This window comes from Capsicum annuum, chromosome 10 (assembly GCF_002878395.1).
Source record: "Capsicum annuum cultivar UCD-10X-F1 chromosome 10, UCD10Xv1.1, whole genome shotgun sequence".
NCBI lineage: Eukaryota > Viridiplantae > Streptophyta > Magnoliopsida > Solanales > Solanaceae > Capsicum > Capsicum annuum.
This window is the reverse complement of record NC_061120.1, coordinates 206166699-206185473: the sequence shown is the minus strand read 5'-3', so window position 1 is coordinate 206185473 and position 18775 is coordinate 206166699. Positions and strand designations below refer to the sequence as shown.

Genomic DNA, 18775 nt, shown 5'->3' with positions numbered 1-18775 from the left:
ATGATTACAACATAATCTCAACTACTAGATAATATCTAGTTGTATCTTTTTCTTCTACTGAAACTTTTCCAGCCAAGTGCTTTGGAATGGCTGGCAAGACAGAAGAATATCTACTGAATAAACTTGATGGCACACCAGCAAGCGCAGGAAAGTGAAGATTGTTAATCAATGATCCTCTCCTCTTTAATATCCAAACGCATTTTTAAAACGTAAATAGTTTCCTCTGAGAGGCAAAAAATGGTGATCATTCTGATGCTGGTGAATCGAGCCATAGGGGAACACTATACTATCTCCTCAATGCTCTTGCAAAGTGGCAAGTGTTACTGGAAAGGAAGCACGTTTATTCCCCTGAGGGAATCCGATTCACTTTTGCACTTAACAGCGAATTGAAAAAAAAAAAAAAAGGAAAGTAGACTTAAAGGCGAAAAATCAATGATTGGTGGTGGAAGTTCAGAGAGGGCAAGTGATGATGGACAGAGCAAAATTATTATCAAATCTCATGAAAGGTGGAGCTACCGTACAGTAGATCGAAATAGAGTATTCGTGTTTAACGAAAAGGAGAATTTTATGGAGAGATTCCTTATTCGGAGGGACAACGAAGTTAAGGGATTCAAGGCACTTGGTATTTATGGTGTGGCCGGAGTTGGAAAGACGACACTTTGCCAATTGACTTTCAACAACAAGCAAGTAATGAACCACTTTTTCCCTCAGATTTGGGTTTGTATGTCAAAATCCCCCGAGGATGTTGTTGACTACATAGAAGAGGTTGTCCAGAGGATGCTCTAGTGTCTCGGTGTTGAAGATGAAGAGATCAAATTTACAGGCAAACATCGAGGTCTTCGGGGGTTACTTTTTGCTCTCCGAAGTGTACTAAAAGGTAGAAGGTATTTGATTGTGCTTGATGACGCTTTCTATATTGATAATTTCTTCGATAACTTATGGTCGGAACCAAAATTGGAAGATAATTGTACTGAAAAACTCGCGCTTGGATTGCCAAAACAACAGAGTGGAGCTGTTATTGTCATGACTTGGTCAGAGGAATTGGAGAAGGAAATGGTTGGCGAGGAGAACGTACATCCCCTTCTGCCATTGCAAGATAAGAGTTGTCATGAGATATTCGAAGATTCATCTGGAGAAAAAGTGAAGCAATTGCTTAACTTTCAGACTGATCATGATCTAGAGGATACATTTATGAGCAAATTTGGTGGCCTCCCTTTGGCTGCCAAGATAATGGGGAAAATCATGGAACAAGAACTGACTAAAATGCCTGCAAACACAACATCACTCGACTGAAAGCATGTCGTGAGTCTCGTGACATTGATTTTCTTAAAAGCTGCGGGTCTGATCTCCAAACATAAACAAGAATTCGCGATTTTATTTTTGCAACTTTCACTGAGTGTGTCAGTGTCTGTGATTAATTGTCCTTGTGTTGCTCTCTTGTAACTTGTTATTCTACTTCCAATTGTTGTCATTTGATAAACACATTGTTTCTGCTTAATATTCTATTACAAATGTTATACACCTTAGCTATATGATCTTTTTCACTGAGATCGGTAAAAATTACCCTTTTCGTTTCAATTTGTTTGTCTTATTTTTCTTTTTAGTCCGTCTCAAAAAGAATGTCTCTTTCCTTTTTTTGTGAACTCTTTAATTTCAACTTTCCACATAACGCGTTTAAGACCACAAGATTAAAAATATTTTGGTACACTCCACATATCTTTAGTTTAAGATTAAAATTCATGTTCCCACATACTCTTTTAATTATTGAGATGCATCTGTAGAGAGATAGTCAAGAATATAACAGAAGATCTAACCTTTAAAAAGGCGTAATACATAAACATGTTCTCTAACTCGGCTTTAGCTGCATCTATGCGCTTCAACTTTGGGTGTGCACAGGTACACACTTAAACTTGTATAAAGTTGAATTAGTAGACACAAATCATGGGTAGGTCACATGGATGAAAAAAGCACGCTCCTACGTTGATATCAATCCAATCAGAGGCTGCCAACTAATTTACACATAGATTTGAGAATTTAAAAAAAAAAATTAAGATAAAAGTAAAGGATAAGAATTGTGGAGCACAATGCCCCGACTGCTAGCATAATTCTCCGATTGTGGAGCACACATGTAATTTGAGCTTAACAAGTTTATACAAGTTTAGCTCTTACATGCGTAAGTTGGAGTGTATCTCACGTGAATTGTCATGTAGGACATGTTGTCTACGGGTTCAACTTTATAAAGTTTAAATGTCTATTTGTGTACACCCAAAGTGAGAGGGCGTGGATACTAGCTGAAGGAAAAGTTTATGTAATATGCTAAAACGAATAATACAGCAAAATACTCGAGTTGATCGTCTCCTTTTTACTCTTTTACTGTCCCGTCTTGTGAAGACAGTCATGATAACACCTAGTGCAAGTAAATTTTTACCATCAATCGTACAAGGGGTAAAATCGGATCAAAAATGTGATAAGCGTACAGACTGTACATTCGACTTCTTGTATGTATGTATATATCTTGATGTGGATACTTTTTAGAGCTTGGTAAATTTGTCTGATTGCTGCTACCTTATTCATTCCCTAAAACTAATTCATTTCTCTCTTTCTTCTTCGTCGACAATGGCAACTGCAATCCCCCATGTTTCCTCTGATCATATAACCCACTCCACTAAAATACAACTTGATGAGGAAGAATGAGCAAATTTCACACTCCAACAGCCTAAGAACGAGCCCGTACATCATCTCCATTGAGCAAATTCTGCACCACAATAGCCTAAGAACGAGGCCGTACATCTCCACCGACCAAATTCCATCTGCGTAGCCAGTGTTCAATTTACAGATGCTGAGAATGGATCTGTTTCTGATCATATAAACGAGTTCAGTATGATTGTTAGTCAACTGTGTTCTATGGACATTAATTTCGAAGATGAAATTAAAGCACTGATTTTGATGTCATCTCTGCCCAAGTCTTAGGATACTGTAGTTGCTGCGATTAGCAGTTTCCGTGGATCTGAGAAACTGAGGTTTGATGAAATCCAAGATTTTTTTGTAGTGAAAGCATCCACAAATGAGAAATTGAAGAGTCATCTGGTAGTGCTCTCAATGTTGACCAAAGGGGGAAAGACCAATCGAGGGGTCAGAATACACATGGTAGATCAAAATCGAAGAATCGTGAAAAATCTCCACCAAAATCCAATGTGACATGTTGGAATTGTGGAGAGAAAGGAAACTTTCGGACAGAGTGCAAGAAACCCAAGAAGAAGAAGAATCAGAAATCTGGAGATGATAATGATTCTATTAATTCAGCAGAAGACATTAGGGATGCTCTAATCCTTAGTGTGGATAGCCCAATTTAATATTGGATATTGGATTCTGGTGCATCTTTTCATTCATCTTCTAGCAAGGAATTGTTCCAAAACTTCAAGTCTGGAAACTTTGAAAAGGTGTATCTTGCTGACAACAAGTTGTTGGCGATTGAAGGAAAGGAGGATGTCTGCATAAAAACTCTAGAGGAAATCAAAGGACATTGGAGAATGTCAGATATATTCCTGGCCTCAAGAAGAATATGACCTCTTTTGGTCAGTTGGATAGCACAGGCTACGCAACAGAGTTTGGGAAAGGTTCGTGGAAGATTGTGAAGGGTGCTATGGTTGTAGCATATGGCACAAAATTTGGAACTTTGTACACTACTGCAGGGTGTATAAACATGGTTGTTTTTGCTAAGGGTGCTTCTGGTTCATGTCTATGGCATAACAGACTTGGGCACATGAGTGCTAAAGGAATGAAGATGCTGGCTGCAAAAGGAGCTTTAAAGGGTCTAAAATCTGTTGATATAGGTCTTTATGAGAGTTGTGTTATGGGTAAACAGAAACGAGTAAGCTTCACAAAGACTATGAGAGAGCCGAAGAAAGTACGACTGGAAATGGTCTACACAGACATTTGGGGACCATCTCCATTTCATCACTTGGTGGATCCAGATTCTATGTCACCTTCATTGATGATTTCAGCAGGAAGGTATGGGTTTACTTCTTAAAACATAAGTCAGATGTGTTTACTACTTTCAAGAGGTGGAAAGCTGAAGTTGAAAATCAGACTGGCTTAAAAATCAAATTCCTGAGGTCTGATAATAGAGTAGAATATGACAAGTCAAAATTCAAACAATTCTGTGCAGCTGAGGGAATCAAATTGATAAGGATAGTTCTCGAGAAGGCAAGGCAGAATGGAGTTGCTGAAAGGATGAATAGAACATTGAATGAGTGTGCAAGGAGAAAGAGGATACATTGTGGGATGCCTAGATGTTTTGGACAGATGCTGTGAGCACAGCTAAATATTTTATCAACAAGGGACCATCAGTTCCTATGGGGTTCAAGATTCCTGAAGAAGTATGGACAGAAAAAGATCTCAAGTATTCTCACTTATGAACTTTTGGTTGCACTGCTTATGTTTATGTTGATCCAGAGAAGAGAGATAAGCTTGATGCTAAAGCTATAAAGTGCTACTTTATAGGTTATGGTTCTGACATATTTGGGTACAGGTTTTGGGATGACAGGAACAATAAGATCCTAAGATATTATGATGTGACATTTGATGCAAATGTCTTGTACAAGGACAGAGAGCAAAAGGTTCAAGAAACTACAAGGCAAGTAGGAGTTGAGCTTGAGTTGCCAAGGAGTACACCCAAAGATATTACAGCAGATACTCAACAAACTTCAAAGACTGTCGTTGAGGAACCAGAGGTAGAACAAGTGACATCTAAGAAGGTTGAGAGGAGATTATCCAGGACTATTAGAGCTCCAGATAGGTATTCACCATCATTACACTATCTGTTGATAACTGATGAAGGGGAACTAGAGTCTATTGCTGAGGCACTGCAGGTAGAGGATTCAATCAAGTGGGAGCAAGCCATGGATGATAAGGTGAGCTCACTTGAGAAAAATAACACGTGGATGTTGACTGAGTTACCTGCAGGGAAGAGAGCCTTGTTGAACAAGTGGGTGTTCAAAATCAAGGCAGAACCAGATGGCAAAAGAAGGTTCAAGGCCCGGTTAGTAGTTAAAGGATATTCACAAAGGAAAGGTATTGATTATGCTGAAATATTTTCTCCTGTTGTGAAATTAACTACTATCCAAATTTTATTGAGTGTTGTTGCATCGGAGAATTTGCATCTTGAGCAAATGGATGTAAAGACTGTGTTTTTACATGGGGATTTGGATAAGGAAATCTATATGCAGTAGCCAGAGGGATTTATAGTTTTAGACACGGAATACATGGTGTGCAAGCTCAACAGGATCTTGTATGGGCTGAAGCAAGCACCTAGACAGTGGTACAAGAAGTTTGAATCCTTTATGAGCAAGAGTGGCTTTCGCAGGAGTGAAAAAGATCAATGTTGCTACTTCAAGAAATACACTGATTCTTATGTATTTTTACTCTTGTATGTAGATGATATGTTGATTGAAGGATCCAGTATGAAGGAGATAAACTCTCTGAAAGCAAGTCTGTCTTCTGAGTTTGAGATGAAAGATTTAGGTGCAGCAAAGTGGATTCTTGGGATAAGGATTTCTTGGGATAGATCTGCTGTCACTTTGAATCTATCCTAAGAGCAGTACGTTGAGAAAGTGCTGGCCAGATTTAGAGTTAATGATGCTAAACCCAGGACTACTCCATTGGCAAATCACACAAAATTGTCAAAGGAGCAGTCACCAAAAATAGCTCAGGAGCGGGAGCATAAGGCACTTGTTCCATATGCCTCTGCAGTTGGGAGTCTGATGTATGCTATGGTTTGCACTAGACCTGATATAGCACATGCAATGAAAGTTGTTAGCAGGTACATGGCAAACCCTGAGAAAGAGCATTGGGAAGCTGTGAAGTGGCTTCTAAGATATCTAAAAGGTACATCCAGTACTTCACTTTGTTTTGGCAATGGTGAAGTGATTCTACAAGGTTTTGTTGATACTGATCTTGGTAGGGAAATGGACTCAAGCATGATCACTTCTGGGTACATTTACACTATAGGTGGTACAGTAGTGAGTTGGATTTCCAGGCTTCAGAAGTGTGTTGCTCTTTCATCTATTGAGGTTGAGTATGTGGCAATAGCTGAAGCTAGAAAGGAGGTGATATGGCTAGAAGATTATCTGGAAGAACTGGGCAAGAAGCATCTTAATAAGATTCTTTACACAAATAGCCAGAGTGCCATACAGTTGGTGAAGAACCCGGTCTATCATTCAAAGACGAAGTACATTAGAAGACGGTTCCATTTCACTAGCAGGGCAGTGGAAGAAGGTGATATGTGTTTGGAAAAGATAGAGGGTGCAAAGAATCCAGCAAACATGTTGATAAAATGTGTTGATTTTGGTAAACTTTTGTGCAAAACCTTAGTGGTTTTTTGTAGTTGTGTAGACAGATATTGCGGTGTGGCGAACATATTGATGATGGAGGAATTTTTATTTTTTTGAGAATGTAATTCTTGGAAGACAGAATCAGTCTCCAATTAGGAGAATTGTTAGGTTGTGGAGCCTGATTAATATGTGAAGTACTGTTATATATTAATGTTTATGCGGTTCAACCTCCATGGTGAGGTTGTCGGGGGGTGGGGGGCGGATCCCCCCACCCAAAGATAGGGTTCGGGGCGGAGCGCCGACCCAAATTTTAGGTTGTACTTTTTATTCTCATTTCTCTATGTAATTATACATACTCCGAGTCATTAATATAAATAGCCCGTCCGCCGTGGAGGTTACCCATGGGTGTTACCACAAAATTAATTCTCTTTCTCTCTCCTAAAAAACTCTCTATCTAGTTTTCTTCATCCTCTCCATAGATTTAGTGTGTGTGAACTGCTAATCGATCCTAACACAAGGCAACTCCTTGAGAGAGTATTCTTGTTCTCTAAGATCTTGTATAGTTCCTCGTAAAGATAACAAGTTGGAGAATGAGGCGGAATCGTCCCATGGCAAGAATTATAGTTCCAATTCGCAAACAACCTCAACCTCGTCCTCCAAATCAGGCAACTCTAAACCCATGGCTCATGTGGTGTTCAATTTGAATGATGTCGTTCTACAGCTTAAGCACGAGTAGTTTACTGAGATGAAGCATGTGAACATTCTTTACTTGGGAAGATGGGAGAGCACAAGCCAGAAGCATATTAAGGTGGAGAAACCTAAAGATTTAGAAGGCCTGGCTAACTTAAAGTACATAAAATTCTTAAGCTTGCAAGGAATTTTAGGAATAACAGGGATCCCCGAGTCAATTTCAAGGTTGTGGAACCTTAGTGTCCTAGATTTTAGAGCTTGCCACAGTCTTGAGGTGATCCCACAGGGCATTGGTTCACTTCATAATTTGACACACTTGGACTTATCGGAGTGTTACTTGCTCAGTGGCATGTCAAAAGGTCTTAGGAAACTAACAAATCTTATGGTTCTCAAGGTATTTGAAGTTCAAGATTCAACAGAAAATTCACACTCATGCACTCTGGAGGATTTGTTGGCCATTACAAAGTTACATAAATTAAGTATTGATACAGAAATCGAGGATTTTCCAAGATGGAGTGATTTGGACGTGCTGGCAAAATTCAAACAACTCCACATCCTTACTATAGCATGGGGAGGAAATTTGTTTCAGAATCCAGACTCTGTTACTGTGTCCACCGTTCCAAAACCTGGTATGGGAATCATAAGAACAATTACTCATACTTTTACCAGGAAAAGGTGGATGGGAATGTCTTACCACCAAGTGGTGTTTTGCTAAAATTGGAGAAATTGGACCTTAAATGTTATCCTAGGTGAAGTGCTTCGACTTGGCTTAACCTGAGAACTTGAAGGAGCTAAATAGACTGTACATCAGTGGAGGGGAACTTTGCGATTCGGGTCAATTCGAGTTTGGAACTGATCCAGTACCTTGGAATAATGTGAAAATAATACGTCTCAAGTACTTGACAGAAATGGAGATGGACTGGATGAAATTTTAAGAATTGTTCCCTGAGGTGAAATATCTGGAGAAAGTGAAATGTCCAAAGCTCACTATGTTCCCATACAATGCCCATGGAGTTTGGAAGGACAAGAAGATTGTTGGGGAATTGAAGAAAAGAGGAGCAATTTATAAGAAGAAGAATATAGCTGCAGAGAACTTCACGTATTTTTCATTCATACTACTAAATCAAGTTACATAGGACTCTTTAAATAGGAATAAAAAAAACCTAACCACTTACTAAAAAGCATACCACTTACTCACACTAATTAACCACTAACCTAACTATTAGCAACTAAAAGAGATATGCTTCAACTAAACTAGGACTCCTAACAAACGTGTTACTCCACCAACTAACTAGGAAGCACTAATGACCTTTGAATCAATATTCAACACTCCCCCTTGATTCAAAATTACAAACTCCAAGTTTCTGTCGGAAATGATCATGCTTGGCTTGTGGGAGTGCCTTGGTGAAGACATCTGCAATTTGATCCCTTGTACCGCAGAATTTCAACTCTATATCACCTCTTGTTGTCAGGTCACGAATGAAATGATAAAGGATGTTAATGTGCTTTGTTCTACTTTGAAAAGCCGGATTCTTTGTCATTGCAATTGTTGCCTTGTTATCAGAGAATATCTTTGTGGCATCCTTCTGCCGATAGAAAACGTCAATCAACAATCTTCGTAACCATACGGCCTGACATACTGCTGAAGTTATAGCAACATACTCTATTTCTGATAAAGATAATGTAGCAACATCCTGTTTCTTTGATCTCCAAGAAATTTCCCCAGATCCTAAACTGAAAATATTTCCGTAAGTACTATTTCTGTTATCTATACTTCCTGCCCAATCACTATCACTGTACCCTATCAAGCTGAAATCTGCAACTTTGGAGTACCAAATCCCGAAGTCAATAGTCCCAACAACATAATGCAACACTCTTTTGGTAGCACCAAGATGTTTCTTGGTAGGACAATGAATATACCTAGACAACATACTCACAGAAAACATAATATCATGACGAGTATGTGTTAGGTAGTTCAAACCTCCAATCAAGCTTCTGTAGTGACTAGGATCAGCAAGATCTGTGCCATCTTCAAGCTGAAACTTCTCATTTGCATTCATGGGTGTGGCAACCACTTTACAATTATGCATACCAAACTCAAACAAGAGGTCTTTTGCATACTTCATTTGAGAAATAAAAATCCCATTCTCCACCTGTTTCACTTGAAGACCAAGAAAGTATTACAAAATACCTAAATCTAACATTTCAAACTCCCTCATCATGCAAGATTTAAATTTAGCAACTAAAGTTTCACATGAACCCATATAAATTATGTCATCCACATAGAGACAAACTATCAAAAATTAACTCATACCTTGTTTCTTTACATATAGCATAGGCTCATTCTCACTCCTTTCAAATCTATACATCAGAAAGTACGAGTCAATTTTGTTGTACCATGCCCTCGGCGCTTGTTTTAGCCCATAAAGTGCCTTCTTGAGTTTGTAAACTTTTCTCTCATTTCCACTAATAACAAAACCCTCAGGTTGGGAAACATAAATTTCCTCTTCCAAATCCCCATTTAGGAATGCATATTTAACATCAAATTGATAAACAAGCCAGCTCAATTTAGCAGCCAAAGATAAGAATATTCTAACTGTTTCAAAACGAGCAACAAGTGAAAACATTTCATTGTAATCAATACCTTGATGTTGTGCATATCCCTTAGCTATGAGTCTGGCTTTGTATCTCTGTATGCTCCCGTCTACATGACGCTTGACTTTGAACACCCATTTGAGTCCAATGGGTTCCTTTCTATCCGGTAGATTCACTAACTTCCATGTTTGATTTTGCTCAATTTCTAGTACCTCTTCTATCATTGAATTTTTCCACACTTGACTTTCTGCAGCTTCTTTGAAACAAGTGGTTTCTACACCATACAAAGTAAAATAACAATTCTCATAAATCTCCCTTAATGATTTGAATTTTATTGGTGGAGTCTCACTGGAAAAGTCTATTGAAGAGGAACTGCTGCCACTTCTTTGGGTGGTTAAGCCGTGATCACTTGCTGGAGAAGAGGTGCTTGATTGAGGAGTAGAAGGCTACTACTTGCTGGAGAAGAACTGGATGTGTTCTCTGGAATGGAAACTGTTGCAGGTTCTTGTTCAAAGTTCCAGCTAGCAGCTTCATTAAACATAGCATTTCTACTTATCATAATTTTTCCACTCACTGGATCATATAGCTTATAAGCTTTGGATTGTGTGCTATATCCAACAAAGATACATTTTTTTGGTTTTTCATCAAGCTTTTGCCTAGCCTGTGAGTTCACCAAAGTATAAGCTATACATCCAAAGACACGTAAATGGCTTGCCTTGGGCTTGTTACCTCTCCATGCTTCATATGGTGTTTGATTAAGAACAGCCTTGGTGGGTGAAATGTTCAGCACGTAGACAGCAGTAGCAACAGCTTCACCCCAGAAACACTTTGGTACACCTCTGGCTTGCATCATGCTTCTGCCCATTTCAACAACCGTTTGGTTCTTTCGTTTGGCAACTTCATTCTGCTCCGGTGTATATGGTGTTGTGAGCTCTTTGTGAATCCATTTTCCTCACAAAAAGTGTTGAGTTCATTTGACATAAATTCACCACCTCTATCTGTTCGAAGAGTCTTGATTCTACAACTACTTTGTTTCTCAACAAAAAATTTATATTTCTTGAAATTTTCAAATGTTTCAGATTTGAATTTCAAGAAATATACCCAACTCATTTGACTATAATCATCCGTAAAAAGTAGAAAATATCGACTTCCACCTATGGACTCAACACTCATAGGACCACATAAATCAGCATGCACCAGTTCAAGACAATGAGAAGCTCTCCAAGACTTTCCTACAGGAAATGATTTTCTAGTTTGTTTCCCATACACCCATCCTTCACAGAATTCAAGAGCATCAATTCTAGGCAAACCTAGAACCATATTTCTACGGCTTAATAATTGCAACCCATTTACATTCAAATGACCATACCGCAAATGCCAAAAATTAGCTTCAGTACTATCTTTGGTAACTAATACAAAACTTTTAAAAGCAGAAACTTCAAGAGGAAACATTCTATTTTGAGTCATTTGAACGTCAACAATTTTGTATCCCATTTTTTATCTTGAATGCTACTAGAATTGTTATCAAACAGAATGGAGTATCCACAATTTATCAATTGCCCAAACAAGGAACATATTGCACATCATGGAGAAATTTTACATTACCATGAGAAGTTTTTAGAGCAATTATACCTTTCCCTTCGACTTTCATTGCCTTTTCATTCCCAATCCGAAGTTTTGACTTCTCCGATTCATCAAGTTCTTTGAAAACCGACCTTCTGCCAGACATGTGGTTGGAATAACCACTATCAATGATCCAAACATCTTTCAAACCATCATATACTGAGGAGTGAGCTATGAACAGATTACCCTTCTCTTGTTGTTTCTCAGTGAAATTTGCATGTTGTTGTTCATCCTTCTATTTAGTCCAGTAATCAACTTCCTTGTGCCTCATTTTTCTACAATAGCAGCATTGAATATTGCTTTTGGACTGTTGGTGCTCACCACCAAATTGAGCTCGTCCTCTGCCACGACCTCGACCACGGAAACTACCTCTGCCTCTGCATCCTCTAGCATTTGAGACTTCTGATTTGCCTTTGAAAGAAGACTCTCCCTTGATCTAAAATGACTTCTCTTCACCCTTTTCTTGAGAGGCATTCAATATATCCTCATGAACTTGTAACTCTCCCTTGATCTAAAATGACTTCTCTTCACCCTTTTCTTGAGAGGCATTCAATATATCCTCGTGAACTTGTAAGGAACTCATCAATTCATCAAAACCATAATCAAATAAATTATGGGATTCCTTAATGGCAGCTACGACATGATCAAATCTTTTATTAAGACTTCTTAGAACTTTGGCAACTATAGTTTCATCAGTAATTTTGTCACCATATGCTTTCATATGATTAACAATTGCACTGACTCTAGATAAGTAGTCTTGTACAGATTCACTACTTTTCATGAATGAATTTTCAAAATCAGGTCTTAGTGACTGGAGTTTGACAGTCATTACCTTTGTCGAGCCGTGAAATTCTTTCTTCAGAATATCCCAGCCTGCTTTGAGGTTTCTACAACAGCAATTCTGGAAAAAATCGAGTCATATATAGCTTACTGGATGTAGAACAATGCCTTAGAGTCCTTCTTTTTGTTCTCTCGCAACCTTTGTACTTCATATTCCTGAGCATAGCCATTCTCCACCAAATCCCACAATTCTTGAAACTTGAACAATATCTTTGTCTTTATGCTCTGAAATTCATATTTATCTCCATTAAAGATGGGAATTAGTTGCTGAGATGTGGAAGATGCTGCATTGGTAGCCATTCTTTTCCCTCAATTTTGATTTTCTTCTTGCTCTTCCCTTATCTCCCAGTTTGACCTAACCTGGACAGAGAGAAAAAATTAAAAAAAAAAGATACTCTCTCTCCACTTTGATACCAAATCTGTTGGGGAATCGAAGAAAAGAGGAGCAATGTATAAGAAGAAGAATATAGCTGCAGAGAACTTCACGTATTTTTCATTCATACTACTAAACCAAGTTACACAGGACTCTTTAAATAGGAATTAAAAAAAACTAACCACTTACTGAAAACATACCACTTACTCACACTAATTAACCACCAACCTAAATATTAGCAACTAATGGAGATATGCTTCAACTAAACTAGGACTCCTAACAAACGTGTTACTCTGTCAATTAACTAGGAAGCACTAACGGCCTTTGAATCAATATTCAACAAAGATTACATTTTAATGTTGTAATTAGTAATAACATGTTTGTGCTGCTTGTGATTATTTTGCTATTTCATATTTACTTTTCAAAATGAATTATGCATTCTTTTAATGTTTGAATTTGACAACAAAAGGACACACAAGCGTTACGGTGCCCATTGTTAGAATATGAGAGATGGTCTTTTGTTTAATAGTTTCTTTTAATATTATGTATCGTTTATTTTAAAATTAAATTGTAGTCCTTATTTTGTGAAGTGTGTCTAGTAAGATAGTGTGTCTTGTAAAACTTAGAAAGTGTGTTTTGTAAGACTCATGTAGCTTATAAATGTAATCTTTTGTAAGATGTTGACTATGTATGTATGTATGATGAATGTATGAATGAAAGCAGCTACTGCTGAAACTTTATCTTTTCTCTTCTCTTTTAGCTCCAAATTCTGACAGTGGTATCAAGAGTCAATCTTCTTGAGGGATTTGTGAAGTCTTAGAGATAAGTTTTTTCTTCAGTTCTACTAAGAAAAGAGAGTTAAACAGCCGTAACAATGGCATCCAATAGCTTCTTGGGTGCAAGCCCTCCAATGTTTACAGGAGAAAAAAAGATGAAGGTTTATCTCAAAGCTCTTTGTCTATGGGAAGCAGTTGAAAGTGAAAATGATCCCTCTCCACTTGGACCAAATCCAATTGTTGCTCAAATGAAGAATTATGAAGATACAAAGTCCAAGAAACCAAAGGCACTCACTTGTCTTCATTCAGCACTTTCAGATGTGATTTTCACAAGAATAATAGCTTGTGAAACACCTAAAGAAGTATGGGAGAAGATAAAAGAGGAGTTCGATGGCAGTGACAGAGTGAAATCTGTCAAACTCTCAACTCTCAAAAGAGAATTTGAGATGTTAAGGATGAAAGAAGAATATACCATGAAGGACTACTCTGCCAAACTTCTGGAAATTATAAACAAGATAAGATTATTTGGTGAAACTTTTTTAGATTCAAAGGTGGTGAAAAAGATGATGATAAGCTTACCAGCAAGGTTTGAGTCCAAGATTTCAGCAATAGAGGAATCTTGTGATTAGAAGACTTTATCCTTTGCAGAGCTGATTAGCAAGTTGCAAGCCCAAGAACAAAGAACAAGTATAAGAGATGAAAAATTATAAGAAGTGGCATTTCAAGCAAAGCACAAAGGCAAGCAACCTATGAAGGAAAATACAAGGATTGAAGGAGATAAAGTAGCAAAGAGAAAGCCATGGACAGAATCCTCACAGAAAGGAAAGTTTCCACCTTGCATCCACTGTAGAAGAACCAATTATCAAGAAAAGGATTATTGGTTCAAAGGAAAGCCATTAGTTCAATGCAGATTTTGTAAGGAAATGGGCCATATTGAGAAGAATTGCAGGGCCAAGAAGAATCAGCCACAACAACATGTTCAGCAGGCAAATTTCACTAAAGAGTCAAAAAAAGAAGAAAGTTTGTTTATGGCTGTTCATGAAGAAAAAAATCCAACCAATCCAAATGGTTCCTAGACAGTGGGTACACGAGTCGCATGTCAAATAATGAGCTCATGTTTCACACACTTGACAAGTTACTCAAAGCTAAAGTTAGGATGAGAAATGGTGCAACACTAGAAGCACATGGAAAAGGTTTAGTTATCTTTCAAACTAAAGAAGGTACAAAGCTTATACATGATGTGTTGTATGTTCCTTATTTAGCATGTAACCTATTGAGTGTTGGTCAAATAATGTCGAAGGTTACTCCTTACTTTTAAAGGGAAAGCATTGTTTGATTTTTAATTCTTGATTGTTAAAGTAGAAATGGTGGATAGGACCTTTCCAGTAGATAAAAATTTTGATAGTGCCAACTTTGCAAGAATGGACGATTCACGGTTATGGCACAGAAGATTGGGCATTTTAACTATGCCACCTTAAGGTCTATGTATGAGAAAGAAAATGCAGGTTATCTAAACTTACATCCGCTACCTAAAACATAATTATTTGGCTCTGAAATATAGAAGATGCTGAAGAATCAGATGGTGAATCCTCACTTAAGTCGCCAATTTTGAAGACAAGGTCCTTTCGAAGATATATGAAAGATGTAATATTGCAATCTTGGAACCCAATACCTATCTAGAAACATCAAAACATGAAGTTTGGGTTGAAGCCACGAAGGAGGAGATTGGTATGATTGAGAAGAATGACACTTGGAAGCTGGTTGACAAACCTAAAGACAGATTACATAAGGCATTGAAACAGATCCTCGAGCCTGGTACAGTAAGTTTGATGATCATCTCATTCATTGTGGCTTTAACAGAAGTGAAAATGAAGCCACTTTATATGTGAAGAAGGCTATGATGGGCGTTAATACTGGCAGTGCTCAGATGAAGCTGCCTATGATAATTGGTAATAGAGGAGGATCTCAAATGCCAAACCAATAGAAAATGCAACAGTTTAAGGGGTTACAAGTTCTAAAGCTACCCCCACAATTCAAGGACCTTAAACTCCCTCCCCGCCCCCCCGCCCCCCCTCCATGGGCAAAGATCAGAACCAAAAGGTTGTCAAGTTTGCTGCTTTGCCTGCGGATGATGATTTGACTGGCATTGAGGATGATGAAGATAAATTTGATAAAGATGAGTTAGATAATGAAATGGATGATATCCCAATGAATAAGATAAAGGCTATGCTAGGAGTATCCAAGAAAAATCTCAAGGAGGAGTGTTAGAATATGAAATCTTTTCTTGATGGTCTTTTGTTTAATAATTTCTTTTAATATTATGTTTAGTTTATTTTAAAATAAAATGGTAGTCCTTATTTTGTGAAGTGTGTCTTGTAAGACTCATGTAGCTTATACATGTAGTCTTTTGTAAGATGTTGACTGTGCATATATGTATGATGAATGTATGAATGAAAGCAGCTACTGTTGAAACTTTATCTTTTCTCTTCTCTTTCAGCTCCAAATTCTAACACCCATTAATAGATGTCCTTTAAAATAAAGAAAGAAAAAAAGAAACTCTATAGAATTTGTTTGGTTTCTCTCAATTGAAGTTACTGGCTATTTCCTACATTAGATGTGATAAGAGGGAAAAACATAAAAAGAAAAAAATTATATAAGGGAAAAGGCTCAAATGCACCATCGGACAATTAGAAATGGCTCATATATGTCATCCGTTATAAGTTTGACTAGTTTATGTCATCACCTTCACAAAAAGGGATCATCCATAAGAGGGTCTATTGAGTTTCTTATGGAGGAGCCTGTTTTGTAACGGCGATTTCATAAATGAGCCAATTTTTTAACGGATAACATACATGAGTCATTTCTAATATAGTTCGATGACATATTTGAGTCTTTACATCCATTGCCAACTACCACACAAAAGTAATAATGTGGTCGTCCTTAATCAGAGGTCTCACTTTCGTGTTTGAGACACCAGACATGGAATCGCCTTTAATAAAAAGTGTTTTATCTTCAAAGTGGAACCTGATACCACAAACTTGGATTAATAGCATTTTGGAGCAAGTAAAGGTGAAGCCATTTTCTAACAAGCAACTTGTTATTGGTTCTTAACCGCTCTTAGATCATCTGTAAAAAAGCAAAGAGTGAATGAATTATGAATTTGAAGAGATATGGGAGGCATGGGACATTCGTGTTGTAATTCTCTTCATCCTTACTCTCCAAATAATCCTCATCTTTTTTTCTCCCCAAAGAAAGTGTGTTTCAACTAACTACCTGACACTGCCCCTCTGGTGCAGCTACTTGCTCGTAGAATGGGCTGTTAATTTTACCGTCGGACACATCTCTGACAGCAATGGTAACAATTCTGCTGGCGGGAACAAAGTTCAAGATGTTCTTGTATTATGAGCAGCTTTTCTGATAGTACATCTCGGGGGCCCTGACACGATTAGTGCCTTTGCCCTCGAGGATAATGCACTTTGGCACAGGTATTTCCTAGGTCTTACGACCCAGGGCAGCTCTGTGGCCTATGTTTTTTTTCAAACAGTTCCCAGAAACAAGTTGTGGATCCCAACAGTGCTGATATATGTGGCCAGAGTAATCAAGTATGGTAAGCATATTTGGGCTCTATATCTTGCGAGTTTAGATCGGTTTTGTGAGTCCATTATGAAAGATCCTGATCCCGACCCTAACTATGCCAAGCTGATAGACGAATACTCTTCGAAGATAGCAGCCAAACTATCTTCAAACATAGAGATGATCCACAGTACTATGGCACTTTGGAAGCAAAAAAGTCCGTTAAAAAAAGGCTATCTGATCTTGAGATAGTGGAGAAGCTCATTACCTCTTTGAGAAATTCAAAGGACTAATTGTTGATCTGATATTTGACTTCTGCCAACGGAATGAAATCCAAAATTTCTTCCTCATCTTAGAAGCTATTGATGCTTTTCGAGTTATTGAGGTTGAACACAATTTCATTTATGATGTTCTTTTTACCAAAATGATTGTGGCGAACTCTTACTCGGGTTATTTATTTCGATTGATCTGTTTCCTTCTCGAAGTTGTTGCTGCAATCCTCTTCTACCGTTGGGATAAAAGGGGACTTCCAAGGTGAGAGATTGGAGTCAGTTACACCCTTCTCCTTGTGCTCTTATCTTGGATTTCAGTTACTTTTTAATGCTCCTTTTCTCTGGACGGTAGTTGCACTGAAGAATAAGGGGTATGAGTTACGGCGTTTGCCTATGACTTTTAGATGGTTGAGCCGTAGGTAGGCTGAATCCATTTCACAATTCAACTTGATTAACTATTGTGTGGGGGCGCGCTCCAAGTTTAAGGAAGTCATATATCGATGGCTCGGTATTATTGATGAACTGAATTGGAACTTGTATGTGATACCCCAGAAATTCACAGATGAATTAAGGGAATTAATCCATGAAGAAATAAAGAATAAATCTCCACTCACGGAGGATTTAGATACAGCAAATATGGTTAGCGAAAGGATATTGGACTCTTCGTGCCAATAGCTCTAGTCATCTATTGCCTTATATTGCTGAATCTAATTTCGACTAGATCCTTCTGGTATGGCACATTGCTACTGAACTCTGTTATAGTAAGGACAGTAATGTTATAGATGGTGATAAAGAAAAGAGTTCCCCTGCTAATGCAGATGATGCAGAAAAACCACCAGCCAATTACCGCGAGATATCAAAGATTCTCTCAGATTATATGCTCTATCTCCTTGTGATGCAGCCTGCAATGATGTCGGTTGTGGCAGCAGTTGGGCAGATTAGATACAGAGACACTTGTGCTGAAGCTGAAAAGTTCCTCCGCAGTAGAAACGTAATCTTGAATACTAATAAGGATCAAGGAAATCAATGTGTCACAACCTGACCTAATTAATTGCACAAATTGAACTAATCAAAAAATAATCAAATTTGGGGAAAATTTCTTCTTTATTGAATACAGTAACAGAAGTACAAATTTGATAACTAAAGGGAAATGGAACTGGAATTCGCCATGGTTGAGCTCCAAGCTGAACTGATATGAAGAAGAAGAAGAAGAAGAAATCAGTAGAGAGAGACTTCGAGAAAGAAGGAGAAGAAAGAGGGAAAGGCACTTACCAGAATTTCGTTCTGCCTTTTATAGACACGTAAGCTGCCACGTCGACTGATCTGGGCCTCATATTTTTTTAATGAGCTTTTAATATGGACCGTTCATTCCTCTAACTACCTTCAACTAATCTAATCCTAATGTCATAACATTTTCCCTTCACTTGCAAAACAGCCTTGTCCTCAAGGCTGAGAATCAAACCCAGGAAATTTGGACTTGAGGAAAGAATAATTCTCCCAAGTAGCATCCTAGGAGCCAAATTAGACCATTGTACTAGCACACGAACACCAGCACTATTGGCCTGTTGCACCAGCTGTTGCTGCAAAATCTTCATAGGTTGCACCAGAAATTGCCCATCCATACTAGTAGTTGGTAATGTAGTTTGAACCACAACATCTTTTCCTACTCTTTTCTTTAAAAGTGATACATGAAAAACAGGA

General features: G+C 38.0%; 3 protein-coding genes and 1 pseudogene across 3 annotated transcripts; 3 read left to right on the top strand and 1 right to left on the bottom strand.

The window, feature by feature from the left end:
* The first annotated feature begins 222 nt into the window (after window positions 1-222).
* On the top strand, window positions 223-1344 carry LOC107844583 (probable disease resistance protein At4g19060). Its single transcript, XM_047397805.1, has 2 exons — window positions 223-781; window positions 824-1344. Exons 1-2 carry the CDS (start codon window positions 433-435, stop codon window positions 1291-1293), a joined length of 819 nt encoding a protein of 272 aa, XP_047253761.1. The 5' UTR covers window positions 223-432; the 3' UTR covers window positions 1294-1344.
* A 5733-nt stretch (window positions 1345-7077) lies between these two features.
* On the top strand, window positions 7078-7957 carry LOC124887883 (disease resistance RPP13-like protein 4). Its single transcript, XM_047397804.1, has 2 exons — window positions 7078-7725; window positions 7811-7957. Exons 1-2 carry the CDS (start codon window positions 7078-7080, stop codon window positions 7955-7957), a joined length of 795 nt encoding a protein of 264 aa, XP_047253760.1.
* Window positions 7958-11169: 3212 nt separating this feature from the next.
* LOC124887882 lies at window positions 11170-11714 on the bottom strand. Its single transcript, XM_047397803.1, has 2 exons — window positions 11562-11714; window positions 11170-11472 (listed from the first exon to the last, which is right to left on the bottom strand). The coding sequence occupies exons 1-2, from the start codon at window positions 11712-11714 to the stop codon at window positions 11170-11172; spliced, it is 456 nt and encodes a 151-aa protein (XP_047253759.1).
* A 4662-nt stretch (window positions 11715-16376) lies between these two features.
* On the top strand, window positions 16377-18116 carry LOC124887881 (annotated as a pseudogene).
* Window positions 18117-18775: the final 659 nt, after the last annotated feature.